Consider the following 20,435-nt stretch of genomic DNA (forward strand, 5'->3'; position numbering starts at 1 on the left):
CAGATATTTTTTATAATTTGTAATTATGTATAACTCAAGATATATATGATCAAAATATCGTGTTAATTTAGCAAGTATAATGAAATAGAAGATATATCAACGAACTGACTCAATCTAAATCTTAAGTTAATGGTTGAAGTCTTATGATAAGTTACACGTGAATATAACACAGATTCTCCTCATAGCTAATATAAAATATATTATTTAAAATAAGAGGCAAATAAAATTCTGGCCTAAAGTCGCCTTTTCATAACGCTATTTAAAAATAAGTAGAAACAAATGAAATGATTTTGATTTGCTTTCAAAATAAATTAAATGAAATGAGGTTGATAAATCTTCTTTATTTTAGTGCTCTTTGTTGGTCTAATAGACCAATAAAAATCATGCAATGAGACCAAATATCTTTCAATCATTAAGCAACTGCCAAGTGCCAAATACTAGTTGAGATTTCAGACATATATTTTAGGAGTAAGAATTAGATGATTATTCATGGGCAAAAAAGAAAGGAGAAACCTTTTTTAGTTTTAACCCATAACCTCTACCAAAATAACAAGATACGTATTTATAATAATAATAATAATAATAATAATAATAATAATAATAATAATAATAATAATAATAATAATCTAAGTTATACATCTTTCATAGACTAGCTTATTGTATTCAAAAGGGTGTAGGCGTTCAGCTTGTTGCTCGACTCCCTACCAATTTCTTGTAAAGTTTCTCTTTATAAAATTAATTATCCTTATAATAAAAAAGATAATATAATAATAAAAGAAGTCTGGTAAATAATACTTCCTCCGTTCTTATTTACTTGCACCCAAACAATTTTTGTGCATTTCAATGCGTTTGTCGAATTGTTTATATCTAGAGTTATAAATAACTAAAAATTATAAAAATTTGATATTATGAAAATATGCGACGAGATGAATAAAACAAGTTTCCACATGACTATGTTATTTTCTCGTATGATAGCCGCAATATGCAAAATTACTTTAAATAATAAATAATGCAAAAGTTAATTTAGTGCAATTAAAAAAACAAAGGAAGTAATAATAATAATAATAATAATAATAATAATAATAATAAATTGAAACTTAATTGCTCTCAACTAGAATAATTTAGGCAGCTCTAAGTCCCAAAGATCAATGATAGGAGGCTACTTAATTTGTTGTAACACCTAAATCAAATTTTTTTTTTTATAAAAAAATAATTCAACTAATTAATGCAAAATTAAACATGAAACATGATTTACGAGCTTTATCAATAAGGGAGATGTTAATTTATATTTAGGGAGAGAGATTAAAAGTGTTTAGTCTAGGATTAAGTATACCTCCCTTAATATAGCGGGGAGATTCAACACAAAGCGCCTTAATATTTCTAGTAACTCTATTTTTTTATAGTGTATGTGAAATTTTTTTCTATAAATTGACTAAAAGTAATTATTAGTCTATTAAATCGACTCAAATTCAACCTAATTTAAAATTTACTCATCTTCAGAATAACCCGAATAAAAATAATTGACACAATTCATTCCAACCAACCGTTTTAACAAGTTTAAATATGACTATTAGTCTAATAGTGTTAACAAGTTACAAGTAGGCAAATAGTAGCCGCTAGAAGTATTGCAAAACAGCTCAACATCTAGCAACAAATGTACTTAAATTAACGAACTTATTTTAAAAAATAAAAGTAAAAAAAGAAAAAAAAAAAAAAAAAAAAGTAGGAATTGATGAGTCATGAGACTCCCAAGGCACGCCATTTGTGCATCTGGGTATTCCCAATGAGTCCCTATATATACCATGTTTGTTCACCTTAGTATACTTGCCCAAGTAGCCAACTAACTATAATAAGAATTCTCTTCTTTCTCTTAATCTCTCTTTCTTCTCTCTAAGAGAAGCTTATTAAGCTTCTTAATTCTCATTCACCCTTATAATTATCTCTCTAATAAGGGTTAAGGTTGAGTTAATTAATTAATTATAGTTAAAAATGGCACTCTCTTCTCATCAACTCCATCAATTAACCTTCATCTTTGGCATTCTTGGTAACTTTGTATCTTGTGGTGTCTTCTTAGCTCCAATGTAAGATCCACCTCTTCTAAGTTTATAATATACTTATGTTTAATATGGTATCAGAGATCAACGTGACAAATTTAAATCATCTGAAATATTTAGCAACATGTATGAAAGAAACATATTAGCGAGGATGTATGATGGAGTATATAGCATATTATAAAGTTTCAGAGAATTTGTTATTATAATAATTTATATTAGCTATTATATATAATTCTAAAAATTATGTTAATTATTTTATTAATTGTTTTTAATAAAAAAAAATGTACTTGTGCAATGTTGTTGTATGATATAGGCCAACATTTTGGAGCATATACAAGAAGAAATCAACACAAGGGTTTCAAAGCATACCCTACTCGGTGGCACTCTTTAGTGCCATGCTGTTATTGTACTATGCCCTCATCAAGGAAAGCAATGGAATCATGATCATCACCATTAACACCTTTGGTTTTGTCACTGAAAGCTTCTATCTTATAATCTATCTCATTTACGCCACCAAAAAGGCTAGGGTACGTTATTACAATTTTAATTTATTTGATCATTCATTAATATGCCTATTTTTATAAAAAGAAATGTAGCAAATTTATGGTAAGTTTGCCCTAAAGTAGTTGTTTGGTATTTAGCTATCGAGCTAACAATATAATTTAATATTGTTCGGTAAAAATTACTGTCAAGGAACAAATTCAACCAAAAGCTAAAGTTAATGGTTGAGACCTCATGATATGTTACAGGATTTGAAGTTGTGACTTCGTGTGACGTTGGCTCTGATACCATATCAAGGAACCAACTCAACTAAACGCTTAAACTGATGTTTGACACTCTATTATATGTTATATACTCTAACAGTCACAGTAATTGTTGAAATATAATTTGTTTGATCTGCTTGCAGGCGTATACAGCAAGGTTGATTGGACTATTTAATATATTATTTTTTGGACTCATAGTTGGTGTAACAATGGTGTTTGTGCATGGAAGAGATGAACATACATTGTTATCTCGTGGTGGTATGCGTGAAAACGTTGTTGGGTGGATTTGTGGGATATTCTCTGTTTGTGTATTTGCAGCTCCACTTAGCGTCATGGTAAGAAATTAATTTATTTTATTTAATAAATAAATAAATATTATAAGAATTAATAAATATATTTAATTATTTGTTTTTATTTTATTATAACAGAGGATGGTAATAAGGACCAAGAGTGTAGAGTTTATGCCATTTGGGTTATCATTCTCCCTCACGTTTTGCGCTATTTTCTGGTTCTTCTTTGGATTTCTCATCAAAGACTTCTACATTGCTGTAAGTAAATACATTATTTTAGAAAATTAAAATTTATTGAGATTGTAATATTACGTATTTATATGAGAATTTTTAAAGAAATGTAATTTTAACAGGTTAGTGGGTAAAAATATTAGTATTTCAATCTATTATTATCAAAAAAAATTTAACTTTTGATGATTAATTAATAATTCCACTTATTATATGTGTCAGTTGAAAATGTACTTAACCTAAATAATTTAGATCATCTTATACTTAACGTTATTTCAACCTTAAAAACACTTTAAAACTTTATTTTTTTATTTAAAGATAGTCTCGGCAATGAAAATACCACTTTTTTAAAATTTTGAGTATATTTTCAACGGACACGTAAAATATAAGTGATTATTTACGTATCATCAAAAGGTGGATTTTTATATTCTTTAGTGGTTGTTAAAGGAACAAATTCAATTTGATGGTTGAGGCGAGATAATATAATTCAAAACCATGAGTACTTTTTGTCACATTAGTTCAAAGTCAACCAAAAGCTTAAGCTGATGATTGAGCCTCATAATATATATATATATATATATATATATATATATATATATATGGTATATACGCTAGCAGTGGACAATAAATTAAATTATTAATGTAAAAAATTATCTAAATTAAGGAAAATAAATTAAATTGATAAATTGTTATCTAATGGGTAAAAAAATGAAAAATTTCAGTTACCAAATGTGCTTGGATTTGGGTTTGGAATAGCTCAAATGATACTATACATAATCTACAAAGACTCATCAAAGAAGAAGCAAAATAAGAACATTGATTTAGTGATAAAAGAAGCAGATTTAATACAATTACAAGAATTGGGTGTAGACATAAAGCAAAATGATGGGAAAGTTGAGAAAAAAGAGGAAGATTCTACGGCATTACACCCTCAAAACAAGGCTATTACTTGTACTGCCGAAAGTATTCAAGTTATTGTCCAAGAAATGGCTCAAGAGAATAACAACAACAATAGCCTGCACCGTGAAATATGACCGTTGGTAATTCAAAAAATGGAGATCATTGCATGTATGAATGAATGAGTGAGTGAACAAGACGCTACATGCAATGCTATGTTTGTCGTTTCATTCTCACCATGCTGCGTTTTGATGGTGGATTATGTGGGGTCCATTGTTCTAAATTACATGATATGGAGAAGATGGAGAGAGGAGGAAGATAATAGGATTGAATTTAGTATTAAGCTTGCTTTATGTATATTTTATTATTATCTCTAAAATTAATATCTAGATTTAATTGTTGTACTTTTAGTTTTCATGTTTACGTATTGGAAGTGAGGAGTAATTTATCATTTGGTAGTAAATATTATTATGTTTAGTAATCTCTCTATGTGCAAATTACTCTTTATTTTATTTTTTTAAGGATGTAACGAACAAACCGAATATATATATATATATATATAGAGAGAGAGCTTATTATTTAAATGAAATTATAGCAGATTTTATGGAACAAATAAAAAAAATATTGCAATTTTAAAAGGATAAATTACTATTTCTCCAAAAATATCTTTAAAGGGTTAGATATAATCTTAACTCAATTAATTAGATTATTTTGTTAATTTTGATCACTAGTTAGAGAGTATTGTAAATTAGCGACATGTTTAGTTGTTGATATTAGATATTGGAAATTGTAATGAAAATATATAAGTACTTAATTAATTAATTAGCTAGAATAATTGTTACTTGAAAAGTTTGTGATTATGCTTTTACCTACTAAAATTTTTTATTTTTCATAGAATTACTTATTGTTGATCACTAGTAAATGACTATTCACCAATTAATGTAATATTATTAATTATAATTTGATGGATTTAGTAAAATATACTAACTAGGAGTATATTGATATTTTTTCCAATATGAAAAATATAAAAAAAATAAAAAAATTTTAATTTGATTTTATGATAATATGATAAAGTGTATGTTGTTGGATGAGTAAAGTGAAAATTGAAAAGTGTCCTTTATTTGATGTTATGAGCAAAGTGAAAGATATACTAAATGAGGTAATATTTTGCAATTATTGTACAACAATCGTATTGCCAATATAAAAGGGTTTTAAGAAAAATCTAGATTTGGAGGAAAATACTATAATTGGTGTTCAAGACATTGGATTGTATATATTAAGAAAGGGATGTTTCAACAACAGTGAAAGACAACACTAACACTTGTTTATCAAGACATTAATTATAATTACAAAATATCAATAATTCAATTACTACTACATATTTTTAGGAAAATTTGTAAAAAAATCCTTTTAATTGCTGATCGACTCAAAATACTATATACTCTCAAGTATTGAGATACTTGACCTTAAACACTATGGACATTATTTTCAACTACCTGTTTTCGAGGTATTTTGAGTCAATTAGCAACAATTGAGGATATACAAGATTAAGTATCTCAATACTTGAGGGTATACTTGTTAAATGATAGTTGGAGTTATTTTAAGTCAATCAACAATAATTGAGAGTATTTTTTACAAATTTTTCTACTTTTTATTAATATTAAGCTGACGATTGAAATTTAAGGATATGTTATATATATTTAATTACAACCCTCAACTAAAAACATTTATGGTTTCAAACAAATTATTTAACATACTATAAGATTTGATTTTTAATTATCAATATAAACTTTTGGTATATTATTATTCAACACTCACGCTACTAAATAGGAATCATTATCATTATAAATTAAAAGGAATAAGACATCCTTATAATCATGCATGCATGCATAAGATACAATAAAATTAATTAAATAGTTATAGTGACGCATCAATTTGAGATCAATTTATTGATGACTTTTAGCTATGTTTTTGAGTTACAAACTAATAGATTTTACATAAATTTAAAATGATGAATAATGATCAAAATGGAATTTTTAACTTATGGCTAAGTTATTTTAGAATATGTTATATACTCTAACATGTTATCGTATACTTTTAGTCTTTATGCATGTAACATAAGCTAGCCCTCCTCATACTTAGCGTGAAATATTCTGCTTTAAATGAAGGGCACGTGAGAATCAATCCGTAATCACTCATTCAAAAGATTAAGCTGATAATCGAAATCAATAATATTTTACTTATTATACTCTAACAATTGATTTAAAAAGTAGTCAAATAAAAAAAAAATATTGAACCTTAGTAATTATGTTGCACCTTTATTATAGATTTTACTAGTTTAGTCAATGATGAATGAAATGAGTAGGTCAAGGGACAAGTGTAGGTCCAAAACTACCACACCTTTATTAAGCTCAAAAGAAAGGCAAAAGGATTCAATCACTTTCATTTGATAGTATAGTATGCTTGTGAATTCACGGTTCATGTTGTTCCCTTTTACATTATTAAGCTCTTCAAGAAATAAACTATTCAAGAATTCTTAGGCTTTTTTGGTAATCACCAACACATTTGTACTTTCAAGTCAATAAGGTATATTATACCCATGGAATCCTCATTAGCTTATTGCACCATCCTAAAGCAACCATACTTATTTAATGGAATAAATGCATGTATTTTGCTACTTAGGTGTTGTTTAGGAAATGAATACTTCTCGAAGGAATGAATAGTGTTGTATTGTTGTACGGTTTTTTTATAAACTTCTTTGCTCAAAGATTACAAGTAAAAAGCAAAAACAAAGATAAAATACATGAGATTTTTACGTGGAAACTTTCTAAACCCAGTAGAAAAAAATCACTAAACTCCACTATGAATTGAGTAATGGACAATAATTGCAGCCTCCGTTGAATATGGCAATATAATAAACTCCTTTCTTTGATTAGTAATTTGGACGGATTCTATAAAGATTAATTTGCATCACTTAAGACACTTTGGATCTTGATATAGAATATGTGGGCGGTTGAATACTTTCCTTTTTATGTCATTTCTCCAACAGTAATACTTGAGAAAAGAATGAAATTGACATAGAGATACGAACAATCTCTTTACCCAGTCAGTACAAAAATATATAAATATGTGTTTAAGAAGGATGAAAAAGAATCGGAAATCTTAATGAAAATTTGCAAAGTTTTCAACAACTCCATGTGTTTAGAGAGATATAAATGAGAGTAATTTCCTATCAAATTCAATGTCATTAATCACCAAGCATGCTCTTATTTATAGAGTAATCATATGCTTCTAATTTTGGTTAATAATGAAAAACACGTTCATACGGATCAAAGCATCGCATAGCGAACAAACGCACTAATTAAGAGTTCCAAAAAGAGTGCACTTCCTAAGTTAAGCATCATAACCCTCAACCTCGAACGAGCACCACTTGTTTAGAGCTGATTTTTTTTGTTTGTTTCGTATGTACTTGGTAATTCTAAGCACTTAGACCCTTAATCTTATGTTTATTCGTGCTACTATCTTTCTACTCCCTCCAATTCAATTTAGTTGTTCTATTTGGTTTGAGTATAAATATTAAGAAAATGAATGAACCACCTAAAATTATAGACTCATGTGCAATATTGAGTGTTTTTAATATTAAGATTTGGAGGGGACCACATAAAATCGTAGATCCATGTGCATATTGGATACTTTTAACATTAAGAAAATGAGGAGACCACCTATAAATATAGGTCTTAGGATAGAAATGGGACAAGCAAGGTAAACTTACCCAATAAAAAAATAGGACAAGTAAAAAGAATTGAAGGAAGTAGTATTTTAGGGAAATCTTAATATACTCTAAATGTTCCAATACAAACAAATTTTAGTATATGTAAGGTATTGATTATATATAATATACAATTTTCTCTTCTCCAAAATATAATTTTATGAAGGAGTTATTTGGCAAACGACACATAGCTAGTAGGTGGTAGTTGATTGAAGTGGCTGATTTAATTTACCGAATAATAACTTAGGTGATTTGATCACTCAATTCTTTATTCATGTCAAAAAAAAACTAAAATTAATCATCCAATCAACTATTTCTCCAAACAGCTTCAAAATCTTAATACTTTAAATGAGCTCAAGGAGCTAGGTGATAAATTTGAATTTGACATACTTGAAACAAATTTGTTTAAACCCTTAAGAATAACTAAAAAGTGTAGTAAAAATATTTAGAATTGGTGTAGTCATGAAAGCCACGCCACAACATGCTTGTGTTGTGAGTTGATTCTGTTATATGTTCAAACAAGAGTTAATTGTGTACAAGGCATGAATTGAAATGAAAACATAATGAGATGGAGTGTAAGTTTTGCTTAATATAGATAATTTGCATTTTTCGATTTGCAATTGAAATTTGTGATCTCTTGTCACGTATATCTTGTCAAAAAACTAACTCAATTATAAGTTTAAACAGATAGTTGAGGACCCAAAATATTGATTGAGGTTATATATAACATATTTTAGGACCTCAACTCATAGAGTCTAGTAATTGTAATAAATACAATATTTCTAAATCCCTTAACGAGGATTTATTGGACGACAAGTCTGGTGCCAACAGCTACGATAATTTCAGCTCCAATAGCGTATGTTTAAGTATTTGTAGTTTAAATCTCGTAATTGGATCTTGGGGTGGTATGATCAGTCAATCTTGCGATATGAACCTATCGTCCTACCTTTTTCGCCAGCGATGCGCTTCTGGCCTTGATTGCCTAGATCGTGCTTGGTGCACTGTTACCTTGAAGAAATTAAAGTGCTCAAAGCAAGTATACGCTCTGTATACATCAGCATGAGATGTCATCATAAGATTTTGATCCTATTGTATTGACCTTCGAAATCAGAGTAATAATTAACACAAACAGTTATCTCTAACAAATATATTATATACTTTTAACAGTGATTTCACATCTTATCATTTACTAATATTAGTGGGAGGATTCTTGATTGTTTGTTAAAGAAAGGGGAGTTGGTGGCGACAGTCCAAAAGCATTGGCGTCAGAAGATTAATTGTGCAAAACAAAAAGTGAAGAGAAAGTTCGTTACAAGACACAAATATGAGCAACCATAACCGAGAGTGTGGGAAAAGCAAAAAAAGCAAGTAGATGCATCATGCATGCATGCTCATCATTGAAATTTTAAATCATCAAAGGATGGTTTACTTTAAACGTACACAAAGAAAATAATGTGGAATCTAGTCAATATTTCATTTTATTCTTCTTATGTAGCCTTTTCTACAATTCAATTCAATTATAACCCTATTACCTAAAAGAGTATCAATATGATTCAATGTCATCTTACATACATGTAAACCTATTAAAAAGGTCGAACAACCAGATTTAGGATCGGATCAATTTCTAGTTGGATTAGCAGCTTTGGGTCATATTGGGATAGGGGTTCCACTCGAGATAATTTTGGATTTGGTTAGCTTTAGGTCGTGTCCGGGTTCAGGTCGATCCAACGGATCAAATATTTTTAGATTTTTTCCATATCATATAGTTGAATTACGGATCATCATAATTGGATTACTGGCCATAATTTTTAGGTTATGATCTATTAATTTTCACTTTGATTTTTAATTGGCTTTCGATCGAGTCAAAAATTAAGAGCTCTATTTACATGTTCGCTTTCAACAAGGAACGTGTTGTCTTTAGATTAATTTAACTTATTTAAAAACATAACTTATTTTTTCTATCAAACGTAACTTTTTTTTAATTATATTCATGTAATTATTAAGTTGTGATAATTCGTCATATAATTTCACTGTGGCCCACTTGTATGGACACGGGACATCTATGGGCTCGGGTCCACAAACCCACGAGCCACAGGTACACTTGGTGAGGTTTATTGTTTTCTAAAACCATATGGTAGTAGAAAGTTTACCGCATTCAATATATATACAAGTTTACAACCCACTATTTGATCGCTTGTCTGGCTTATGAAGAATTTCCAATAGTAATTACTGTATTATGACAAATTAATTGTTACAAATTTTGTAAAATTAAAAAACATAACGATGTGATATTATAGCGAAAGATAATTATACCATGAGTTTTATGATTATTTCATTATTTGCGACAAAAGAGAAGAAGACTATAGTGGAGGAAGAAAATCGTTTTTTTATCTGAGGAAATTGAAAGAATTGAAGATTGGGATTTCTGCAAGATATGCTTACATGTTAAATGTAGATTGTAGCATAAGTACATCTCAATTTCTTAACAAGATCCCACAAACTTTTAATGAATAGTCATTATCTACCAACTTTGTAGTAAACGTTGGTGAACTATTATGGTATTTTATTTTCAATTTTAATTCTATCTTATTTTTATCAAATCGACACACTTTGAAGTACAAACCCATCAATTAGGCACCGATTAATTTATCTGATTGAAACTGATTTTTACTATTCAAATTGATATTTACTGATTTTTACTTAACTTTACTCGTCAAAATTGATTTTTGTTGATTGTAACCGATTAATAATTATAAATTAATACTGAGTTGAACTAAAACTAATTTTTATTGATTATAACTGATTTTCACTTATTGTAATTTTAATTGATTTTACCTGATTTTTGCTGATTGAAAATGATATTCATTGATTAAACTAATTTTAACTGATTAATTATTTTTAGGGATATTCTAGATGATAGCAATGAAATTTTGCGAAAGGCCAGTGATAGCAAAATTTTTAAAAAATTCCACAAAATAACATTATACTTTTAGAATTTAAGTTGCCATAATATTAATGTTCAAAAAACGTTATATTATACGTTAAGTTGTGAAATTTTATTTTTACCCTTGTTTTTTATTACTTCATTAACGAACATATTACCAATAAAATACCCACTTTCTTCATTATCTTTGATTTGGGTTGTATGCATATGTAGCAAACTCAAAGGATATGAGTTAGTTAAAAAAAAAAACTTATTTTGAGAAACTCATTTAAAGTGCTCAAACATCTAGGTCCCTTATAAAATAGGACAAGTTATAATATTTAACTTGAAATAACGAGCAAAATTATTACCAGAAAGATAGGTAAAAATCAATAATACAGACAAAAATAAAAAATAATACAAATTAAAGAGACAGAAGGAGATAGTACTAGTAATTAATTAGCAAATGGACATAGTAATTGAATTCATTTAAGCATAATCAAGCTAAGAAGGGGCTAGAAATAGAATTCATTTGTATAGCAAAATTTGCTTTAGATCTTTGAGGATCCCAAGAGCATGTGAGGCCTAAGGAAGCACAACAAAGTGGTTCATCAGATACTCCCATGCTTTGGAGGGCAGTCCGTACTCAACTAGTTGTTAGGTTTCAATGGCTCAAAACTAGTCCTTAAAAAGCCCTTGTTTTACTTTCAATGGATGGTTATAATGTTAACCCTTCATTCCCCTAAAACCCAATTTTTAATAACTCATGTGCCTCCAACTTTCATATTATTTGGTGTAGTTATCTTTATTTATTAGGGCATCTAGTACTAGTACTATTACTTCTTGTATTGTGCTTCTACTTAGACAAACTTTCTTTTACTCTTTTTTGGAATATGCTTATAGAATATATTTTTGAGTTTTTTTTAAATAAGTAGTATATATGAGAAGTAAAAAGTTTTCTTATGCAATGTAGGTATGTTGACTACTATATACCTAACTTATTTAGATTGAATGCCAATTTAGAGAGATTATGTGCATGTGTAAGGTGTCTGATCGTATAAAACTTATTAAAGTAAAAGGCATTAATATTTATCTAGAGATGTTCGTGATTGGCCTGATTAATTGACACCAATTATAATCCACCCCGTCACGAAATTGACCCATATATTATAACTGAAATTCACTTCAACACTTTTATTTGATTTACATCACTTTAATAGTTTAATTTTTATAAAAAAACCAAAAACATTTAAAATAATTAAGGTCTAAAAATTATATTGTGTTTTTTCTCTTAAATAATGATTCAATCCTATATACATTAGGTTAGCAGCTAGTTTTCTGAGAGACTATCTCTTATAGAGACGGCTTTTCAGGTACAATCATCTAACATTTTACAATTTAAATATAAAGAAAAACTTAAAAATAAACACGCGCTTTTTAACCTGTCTTAACGTATTGAAGTTGGTATTTTAACCTATTAAAGTTGGTATTTGGACTTTGTGTTTTTACATGTTAAGTTGATGTTTTAGCCTGTTAAGTTGTTGGTCTATTTAAGTTAGTATTTTAACCTATTGAAGTTGGTACTTTAACCTAGAAGAGTTAGTATTTTAACCTATTAAAGTTGGTGTTTTAACCTGTTGTAGTTGGTTAAAACACCAACTTTAAAATACCAACTTCAACAACACGAACTTTATAACACCAACTTCAACAGGTTAAAACATCAAGTTTAATAGGTTAAAATACCAACTTAACCATCATAAAACAATAACTTAAACAGGTTAAAATATCAACTTTAATAAGTTAAAATACTATTTTCAATTGTAAACAACTTGATAGGTTAAACTCCAAATTGGAAAAATACCAACTTTAATAGGCTAAACCACCAACTCGAATATGTTAAAATATCAACTTCAAAGATTAAAATACCAATTAGATATTAAGAAAAATAAAATAAAATTTAGCATGTAATTTTTTAATTTTCCATTTAATTATAATAAAAATATTTAAAATCAAAATTTACATTGAGTTACGTGTAAATAAATATAGCAAGTATCGGGTAACAAAGAAAGTATATCAGTAGAGATAATAGAGTACATTATATGAATTTATTTGCATCTATTCTCTGTTATTTTAGTGAGCAATAAGCATAGCCCCCAATATGTATGAGTGTAAAGTAAAATCATATGTTGACGGAATCTTGTCTTTGAAGCCGTATACGAAGTTGAACAGACCATGGTATAAAAAGCAAAGAGCTGTCATGACTTGTGTATTTGGACGCGTAAATGTTCACCGTTCAACTTACACTTTTTTTGTTCTAAAATACTTAATATATTAGATTTATTAATACTATTTATCTTTAAGCTTATTTTATATATTATGGTTAATATGTAAGAAAAAATATAATCAAATGAGATTTTGTTTGAATTATCTAATCGTATACCTTTATAACATTAGCTTTTTATAATTTTTAGTTAAGCATTATTTAAGATATAAATGATCAAAATCACGCATTGAATTACATAAAAAGTAAAATTTAGCAAGTATAATGAAATGAAGGAACTATATACTTCCTCCCTTTGACCCTTTTATAATACGTGCACTTATTACCTTTTTTTGTTGTTTTATAACACTTAAAATCTTTATATCCTTGGTAAAAAAACAATTCAGTAATTCTTATTATACTCTTGCTTTATTCTCACTCATTATATCATTACTTTTTCACCTGCCATTTAAATAGAATTAAATAGACGAAAAAGTCGAAAATGCATTTGAAAGTGATTTTTCTTAATTTGTGTATCAATCTAAAGGTGCAAGTAATTAAGAACAGAGGTAGTATATTTTTTATTTCGTTTAACTAATAACATTGTTGGTTGTAAACAATGACTTTTAAGTGATCATTTTTAGACTGTAAGTGCATATTATATAAACTCAATAAAGATAATTTCACCATGAGACTATCACATTTGAAAATTTGTGTTATAATATTAGCTTTACAACTAAATCATCACCTAACTTGAAATAATATAGTGTCATTATGTATATATTTTATTGTCAAATAAAAGTTTAGAAGGCGACACCCCTCCTGCAGTACCTATGTTTCGCCGCTAGAAATAAAAATGCTATATTTGACGTTCAACAGCGCACGCACATACGCACTATTTTTATAACTAATGGCAAAACCAAATGGATTTGATAGAATTTAAAAAATGAATAACTCAATTATTAGCTTAGTAGTATGAGGAGTTGCTCGTCGAGTTTATAAAATTATTTATACTTCTCTCTATCTTGAACGTGCGATAACTCATATGTGGGTAACAAAATTCAACGTAATCAGGTAGATATCTTTGGTGAAGATTCCAATTGCAATGAGTATGAAAAAAAAATGAGCAAATTGCAATTATCAAATTCAGAAACAGATAAAGCATAAATGACTTAAAAGTAATAAAGTAATTAGGCAAAATATAGTGTAATTATAACAGTTAATTAACCATTTTCTGTGATGTTAGTACAAGTATATTTGTCTTAGTAACATGCCTTGCAGTTTAAAGACCACCCCATTTCGCCAAGTGATGAACCGAAAGCATGCAACTAATTAAACCATTCAAGATTCCTCACAAAATTCCTTAGATGGAAGATTCTATCTTGGGTGACATAACTTATTTTGTTTTTTTATGTTATCTAGATTTAGTAAAGTTAAAGTAATTGCTAATCAATCAAGATGTTTATTCGGATCGATTTTGAGTCTGTTTAAAATCGAATTTTATGTCCACATTAATTTATATCATTACAAATTTTTTCAAGTTAAGTCGAAGTCGATTCGAGTATGCAAGGCAGGGCGAGCAAAGATTTTGAAAGTCCTATTTACCTTTGCAATGTCTTTTAATATGGAGTCCCTTATTATATTAAACGATAAAAGGTTTTGCACTTTAAGAAAAATAATCAAGAAAAAATGTATTGTAAGTTGTAAATTCGCCGATTAGTACGCCTTTTAGATTCGTGATTTGCTCAAAATAAATGGTTTAAAAATAGCATAAAACCGGTCATAATTCGTTTTTTTTGATTCGCGATTCACAAGGAAATTAGTAAATTATGCGACACTGGTAGCATTATATTACTTCAAATAAAAAAGGTTTGCAAACAAATTACTTAAAAAGTATTGCTCAAAATTGAAATTTGAATAGGACCATTTAATATTTGAGACCCCTTATTTCCAAGGGCTCTGGGTGGTCGGCTACCCCGAATACCCTAAAAACTGGCACTGATGCGAGGTAAGATAAATATCGAATAAATATCGAATTGAGTCCGATCGAGTCTGTTTTAACACTTCAACTTACGAGTTTAGGATCCTCTCCATTACTTCAAATGTAATGGAGGGTCCATTACTCAAATCTAAGAGTTAGAATTACTTAATAGAGGAAAATAGGGAGAATTTAAAATTTTATTTTTTATTCTAAAATAAACATCAAAATTTTAAAATAGGTAATTAAAAAAAGTAATAAAAAGGATCCTAACACTGAACTTACTAAGAACCAGGAAGGAAGTAATACAAAATGAGAAAAGGTTCACTCACTATAATGCATCACATTTTGGTCACCTGAACTTGGCATTTTCGAAGAATGGACAAATTTGAGAAGCTGATTAGTGATTACATGTGAGAAAAGATACTGTAATTTTTTTATTTTTCTTTATTTGTAAATTTTGCAACAAATATCATGTCAGAATCACAAACTTAGTTGATTGAATAAAAAAAACTCATAAATTCTTATATAACACAGTTTTACTAGAAGATATATTTTATACATGAGTTAAATAGCTCAATTATTTAAAAAGAAAAACTATAAGAAACTATCTTATCTATAGGTTTATTTGCAAAAACTTACTTTAAATACTTTTTTTTGCAAAAAAATACCTAATGTAATATATTTTTTTACAAATAACTACCATTTAACAGAAAATGTTAATTGACTGTTAAGTTTGAGAGTTCGACCAATTTGAGAATTAAGTTGTCTATGTGGCAATATCTCATTAGTCCTCGAATTTTAAAATAATTAAAAAATAGAACACATAAATCAACAAAAGAAATAAAAGTTATTTGACGTCATTTTTACTCATTATACGGTATTTTATTCAAAAAACGGACGTCGCGATTATTATTATGAGATAACTTTTTCGAAAATCCGTTCAGAACAAGTACTTATTTTCCAAAGATTTATTCCATAAGTTAATCACGACGTCCGTTTTTTAAAAAGATTTCATTATAATGGGTAAAGATGACGTTAAAAATCTTTTTTGATTTACGTGTTAAAAAATAGGCGAATAAGTACTTGTTTCGATGGGATTTTTAAAAGAGTTACTCCATAGGGATCATTGTGACGTTCATTTTTTGAAAAATCATCGTTATGATGGGTAAAAATGACGTTAAATATCTTTTTCGATTTACGTGTCGAAAAACAGGCGAATAAATACTTGTTTCGACCGGATTTTTGAAAGAGTTTCCCATAAGGATAATCGCGGCGTCCGTTTTTTGAAAAGATATCATTATGATGGGAAAAAATGACGTTAAAAATCTTTTTTTGTTACGTGTCGGAAAATAGGCGAATAAGTACTTGTTTCAACCGGATTTTCGAAAGAGTTATCTCATAAGGTTAATCACGACGTCCGTTTTTTTGAAAAAGTATCGTTATGATGGGTAAAAATAACGTCAAATATCTTTTATTTTTTTGTTAATTTATGTGTTTTGATTTTTAATTTTTTAAAAAATATGATAACCAATGAGATATTGCCACATAGACAACTTAACCTCTTGAATTGGTCAAACCCTCAAATTTAATGGTCAATTAAAATATATATTACATTAGGTAGTTTTTTGAAAAAAAATATATATAAGATAATTTTTTACAAATAAACCTATAAATAGGGTAATTGCTTATAATTTTTCCTAATTTAAATTATTAACATATAAATTCCTATATTAAGGTTATTTTGCTGAGACACGATACCTCAGAACACTAAGTGAGTAACTAAAATGTTTCCCTAACTTTTTTATTTATTCTTTGATTTAGTCATTCTAAAACATTTGTATTTTAGTTAGTTTAATTACTAAAAGGAAAATCTTACATTATTTGATAATATTGCACTACATAGTAGATTGTACAAATTATTGATATTGTTGGTTTATACTTGCACTTTATCGTAATGTTTCAAAATCAATCAAAATATGACATATCCTTTATTTTTTAACTTGGTATATGGGATCGTTTCATTATGAAATGAATTCATTATTTTTCTAATTGATCACGTTAAGATTGTAAGTGATCAAGTGATCACTTTAAAACTATAAATGATTTTACGATAAAAAATGTACATTTATCAGTATAATAGAAATGACTTCACCATAAGACCGTTTCATCTGATATTTTGCAAATATTTTAGCGTAGTGATCATTTTAGGAACGAATTTACAAGATTATTTTTTCTTACTTATGTCCATTATAAAAATGTTAATAATTGAGCAAAACTTGAAGGGAAAGTGTGTATGAAACTTTTTATGAGGTGAGATTTGATTTTTTTTTTTTATTCGGAAATGGGGAGTAGGCAAGGGAAGAAAAAATTTAAAAATAAATTTTTATGTAGGCAAGGGAAGAAAAAGATGAAAATAATTTTTTATATAGGCATTAAGAATTAAATTTAGGGTAAAAGAAAAAATTTTAAGCACAAAGCTAACCCACAACTCTTAATTTGATAATTTTGAGATATAGCAACAATTAATTTTTTTTTCCTTTTATGAAAATGTTTTATGGGTTTGCAGCCTACGAAAAACGAGTTAACTCCTCAAATTGTCTTTCTCGTGATTTTTATGCCTCTTTTTAAATCCTTATGGCTTGTCCATTTCTTTTTTCATAAGTTCTTACTTGAGACGTCTCTACAAAAGACTCCTCAATTTTAGGCCAGCTTAAATTTTAAATCTAAAAAAAGATTAAAATAAAAAACTGATTCTTAAAACACGCACGTTTCATATCAGTCTGAGTAACCTTTCAACTTCCATTTACACTTTCTTACTCTCGTTCCTGACATAACTTCCTCTTTCAAAGTTGATCTCTAAAACAACTTCCTTACAAACTTCCATTAACGATTTCTTACGGTTCCATTGTCATGTTCAAGGCTTCTCAAACTCGTTCCTTTCATCCTTTGATTTTAGTTTTCAAAAGTTGCGTTTCCATCAAAGGTATTTATTCATTCTTCTCTCAAAGGTGGAATTACAATATTCTGATTTTATGGTTCCATTAAAGCTTCCATTTTCATTTTTTTGGGGTTAATTGTGTTATATATTAGTTGGAATTACAATTTTCTAGTTTTTTTTTAAATAAAGCTTCATCAATGGTCGAAAACAATAATGTGAAGAAGACAACAATGTCCACTGTTTGGGGAAAGTAATAAAAGCAACAGTAGTTCTTCTGATTTTTTTTAAAAAAAAATTAACCAATAATGAAAAACAATGGTGTTGAAGAAAACAATGACTACTTTTTGAGAAAGCTAATAAAAACAATTATGGTTATAAGTTCATATATTTGAGTATATAACAAAAATAATTGGTGTTATATATTACCTCATTTTAATGTTAAATTGTAAATATAGTATAATTTGGAGTTATAACATAATATATTTAAGGTTATAACATAATATATTCGATGTTTTATAATAACATATATTTGGAGTTATAACATAATATATTTGTGGTTATAACATAATATATTTCGGGTTATAACTTAATATATTTGGAGTTATAACTTAATATATTTGGAGTTATAACATAATATATTTGTGGTTATAACATAATATATTTGGGATCATAACATAGATCCCTTGATCCTCTTTTTACGTCCCTTAGTTATACATTTTTTATAAATATGATTATGTAATAAATTTGCAATTTGTTTATTGTAGTGTTGACAACAACATATACATAAATTGCAAACTTCATTTATTTCTCACCAATGGAAAAGAGGTTGTGAAGCTAACTCCCAAGCAAATCGAGGATATTATGGTTATTGGATTTGAAGGATTGCTCAAGATCATGAAGCATTTGCTTTATATTGTAGTTTTGACAAGAACATATATACGAGTTTTAGTGTATATTTTAACTAGCGCTGGCAAAAGTTGACCCAACCTACTAACCCGACCTAAACCCAACCCGAAATAAGTGGGTTTGGGTTGAGACTTTTGACCCAATTAATTAAATGGGTCGACCCGACCTGATATGTTTATTAAATGGGTTAGGTTCAGGTCAAAATTTTAAACCTGAAAAAACCTGTATAACTCATTTAATTAAATGTGTTAATTTCGAGTTAAATCAATAAGTATAAGCTAAACTTAGTTCATTTAATATTTAATTATTTTTCATAGTAAATACAAAATAAACAACAAAAAAACATAAAGTTAAAATTAAAGCCTAAAAAATTAGATTTAATCAATGTTAAAAACTTTAAAACGAAAAAAGAAATTATAACTGGTTAAGTGGGTCGAAATCAGGTCAACTTAATTTGTTGCAGGTCGGGTCAAGGTTGTGATTTTTGACCCAATTAACTAAATGAGTTGGGTTTGGGTCAAGGTTTTCTGACCTGTTTATATATGACCTGAACCCAAACCCGATCCAACCTGATCTGTTTGACAGGCCTAATTTTAACACCCTTTACTGTTTGTAGTTCAATACTTCTTAAGTATTAAATTACTAAGTTGATATATTTGACTATTGTTATTTAAATAGGACAAAGTTGGTATTATAAAATTACATAATTGGTATTATAATAGTATACAATTGGAGTTATAATGATTTACCTTCTTTTTTGATATTATTGTCAAATTACAGTAGTTGCATTTATATATTTTATAAAGTTGGTATTATAATACTATATAGTTGAGATTATAATACTACAACGTTGATATTATTAAATTACACAATTGGTTTTATAATACACAATGTTATACTCTCAACTACATAGACCTATGTCAAATATTCACAGTTATAATACAAATTATATTTAATTATATCCCCAAATATATGAATTTATAACTACAATTGCTTTCATTACCCTTCTCCAAAAATTAGTCATTGTTGTCTTTTTCAACATCATTGTTTTCCACCATTCATGAAGCTTCATTTTAAAAAAAATCAGAAGAACCACAATTGATTTTATTACCTTCCCCCAACAGTAGATATTGTTGTCTTTTTTAACATCAATGTTCTCCACTATTGATGAAGCTTAATGAAAGAAAAAAAACTACAACTGAATTCAATCACTTAATCTTCCATCATAGTATGAAAAACTGGTTTCTTCATTTTCGAGGGATAAGTTAACATGGGAAAAGGCAGTTAATGATTAGACTTTTCATATTCCCGAATATAATATACGCGCGTGGGAAGAAAGCAGTGGTTTTTTTTTTTGAAGAAAGCAGCAGTTTTTTTAAAAAAAAAAAATTAAAGGGAAATGTGGGCTTAACTCTTGAAAGCCGT

General features: G+C 28.0%; 1 protein-coding gene across 1 annotated transcript; it reads left to right on the forward strand.

Annotated features, from left to right (window-relative positions):
• Positions 1–1,826: 1,826 nt before the first annotated feature.
• LOC130827398 (bidirectional sugar transporter SWEET9-like) lies at positions 1,827–4,719 on the forward strand. The gene is made up of 5 exons (XM_057693106.1): positions 1,827–2,081; positions 2,368–2,581; positions 2,962–3,153; positions 3,247–3,366; positions 4,059–4,719. The coding sequence occupies exons 1-5, from the start codon at positions 1,990–1,992 to the stop codon at positions 4,368–4,370; spliced, it is 930 nt and encodes a 309-aa protein (XP_057549089.1). The 5' UTR covers positions 1,827–1,989; the 3' UTR covers positions 4,371–4,719.
• Positions 4,720–20,435: the final 15,716 nt, after the last annotated feature.

Source organism: Amaranthus tricolor, chromosome 11, assembly GCF_026212465.1.
Source record: "Amaranthus tricolor cultivar Red isolate AtriRed21 chromosome 11, ASM2621246v1, whole genome shotgun sequence".
Taxonomy (NCBI): Eukaryota; Viridiplantae; Streptophyta; class Magnoliopsida; order Caryophyllales; family Amaranthaceae; genus Amaranthus; species Amaranthus tricolor.

Bases quoted from the DNA above. Each gene is read 5' to 3' on its own strand.
- LOC130827398 (XM_057693106.1), top strand. From the start codon at position 1,990: ATGGCACTCTCTTCTCATCAACTCCATCAATTAACCTTCATCTTTGGC. The intron at 2,082-2,367 runs GTAAGATCCACC...TGTATGATATAG, and splicing joins GGTGTCTTCTTAGCTCCAAT to GCCAACATTTTGGAGCATAT. The intron at 3,367-4,058 runs GTAAGTAAATAC...GAAAAATTTCAG, and splicing joins TCAAAGACTTCTACATTGCT to TTACCAAATGTGCTTGGATT.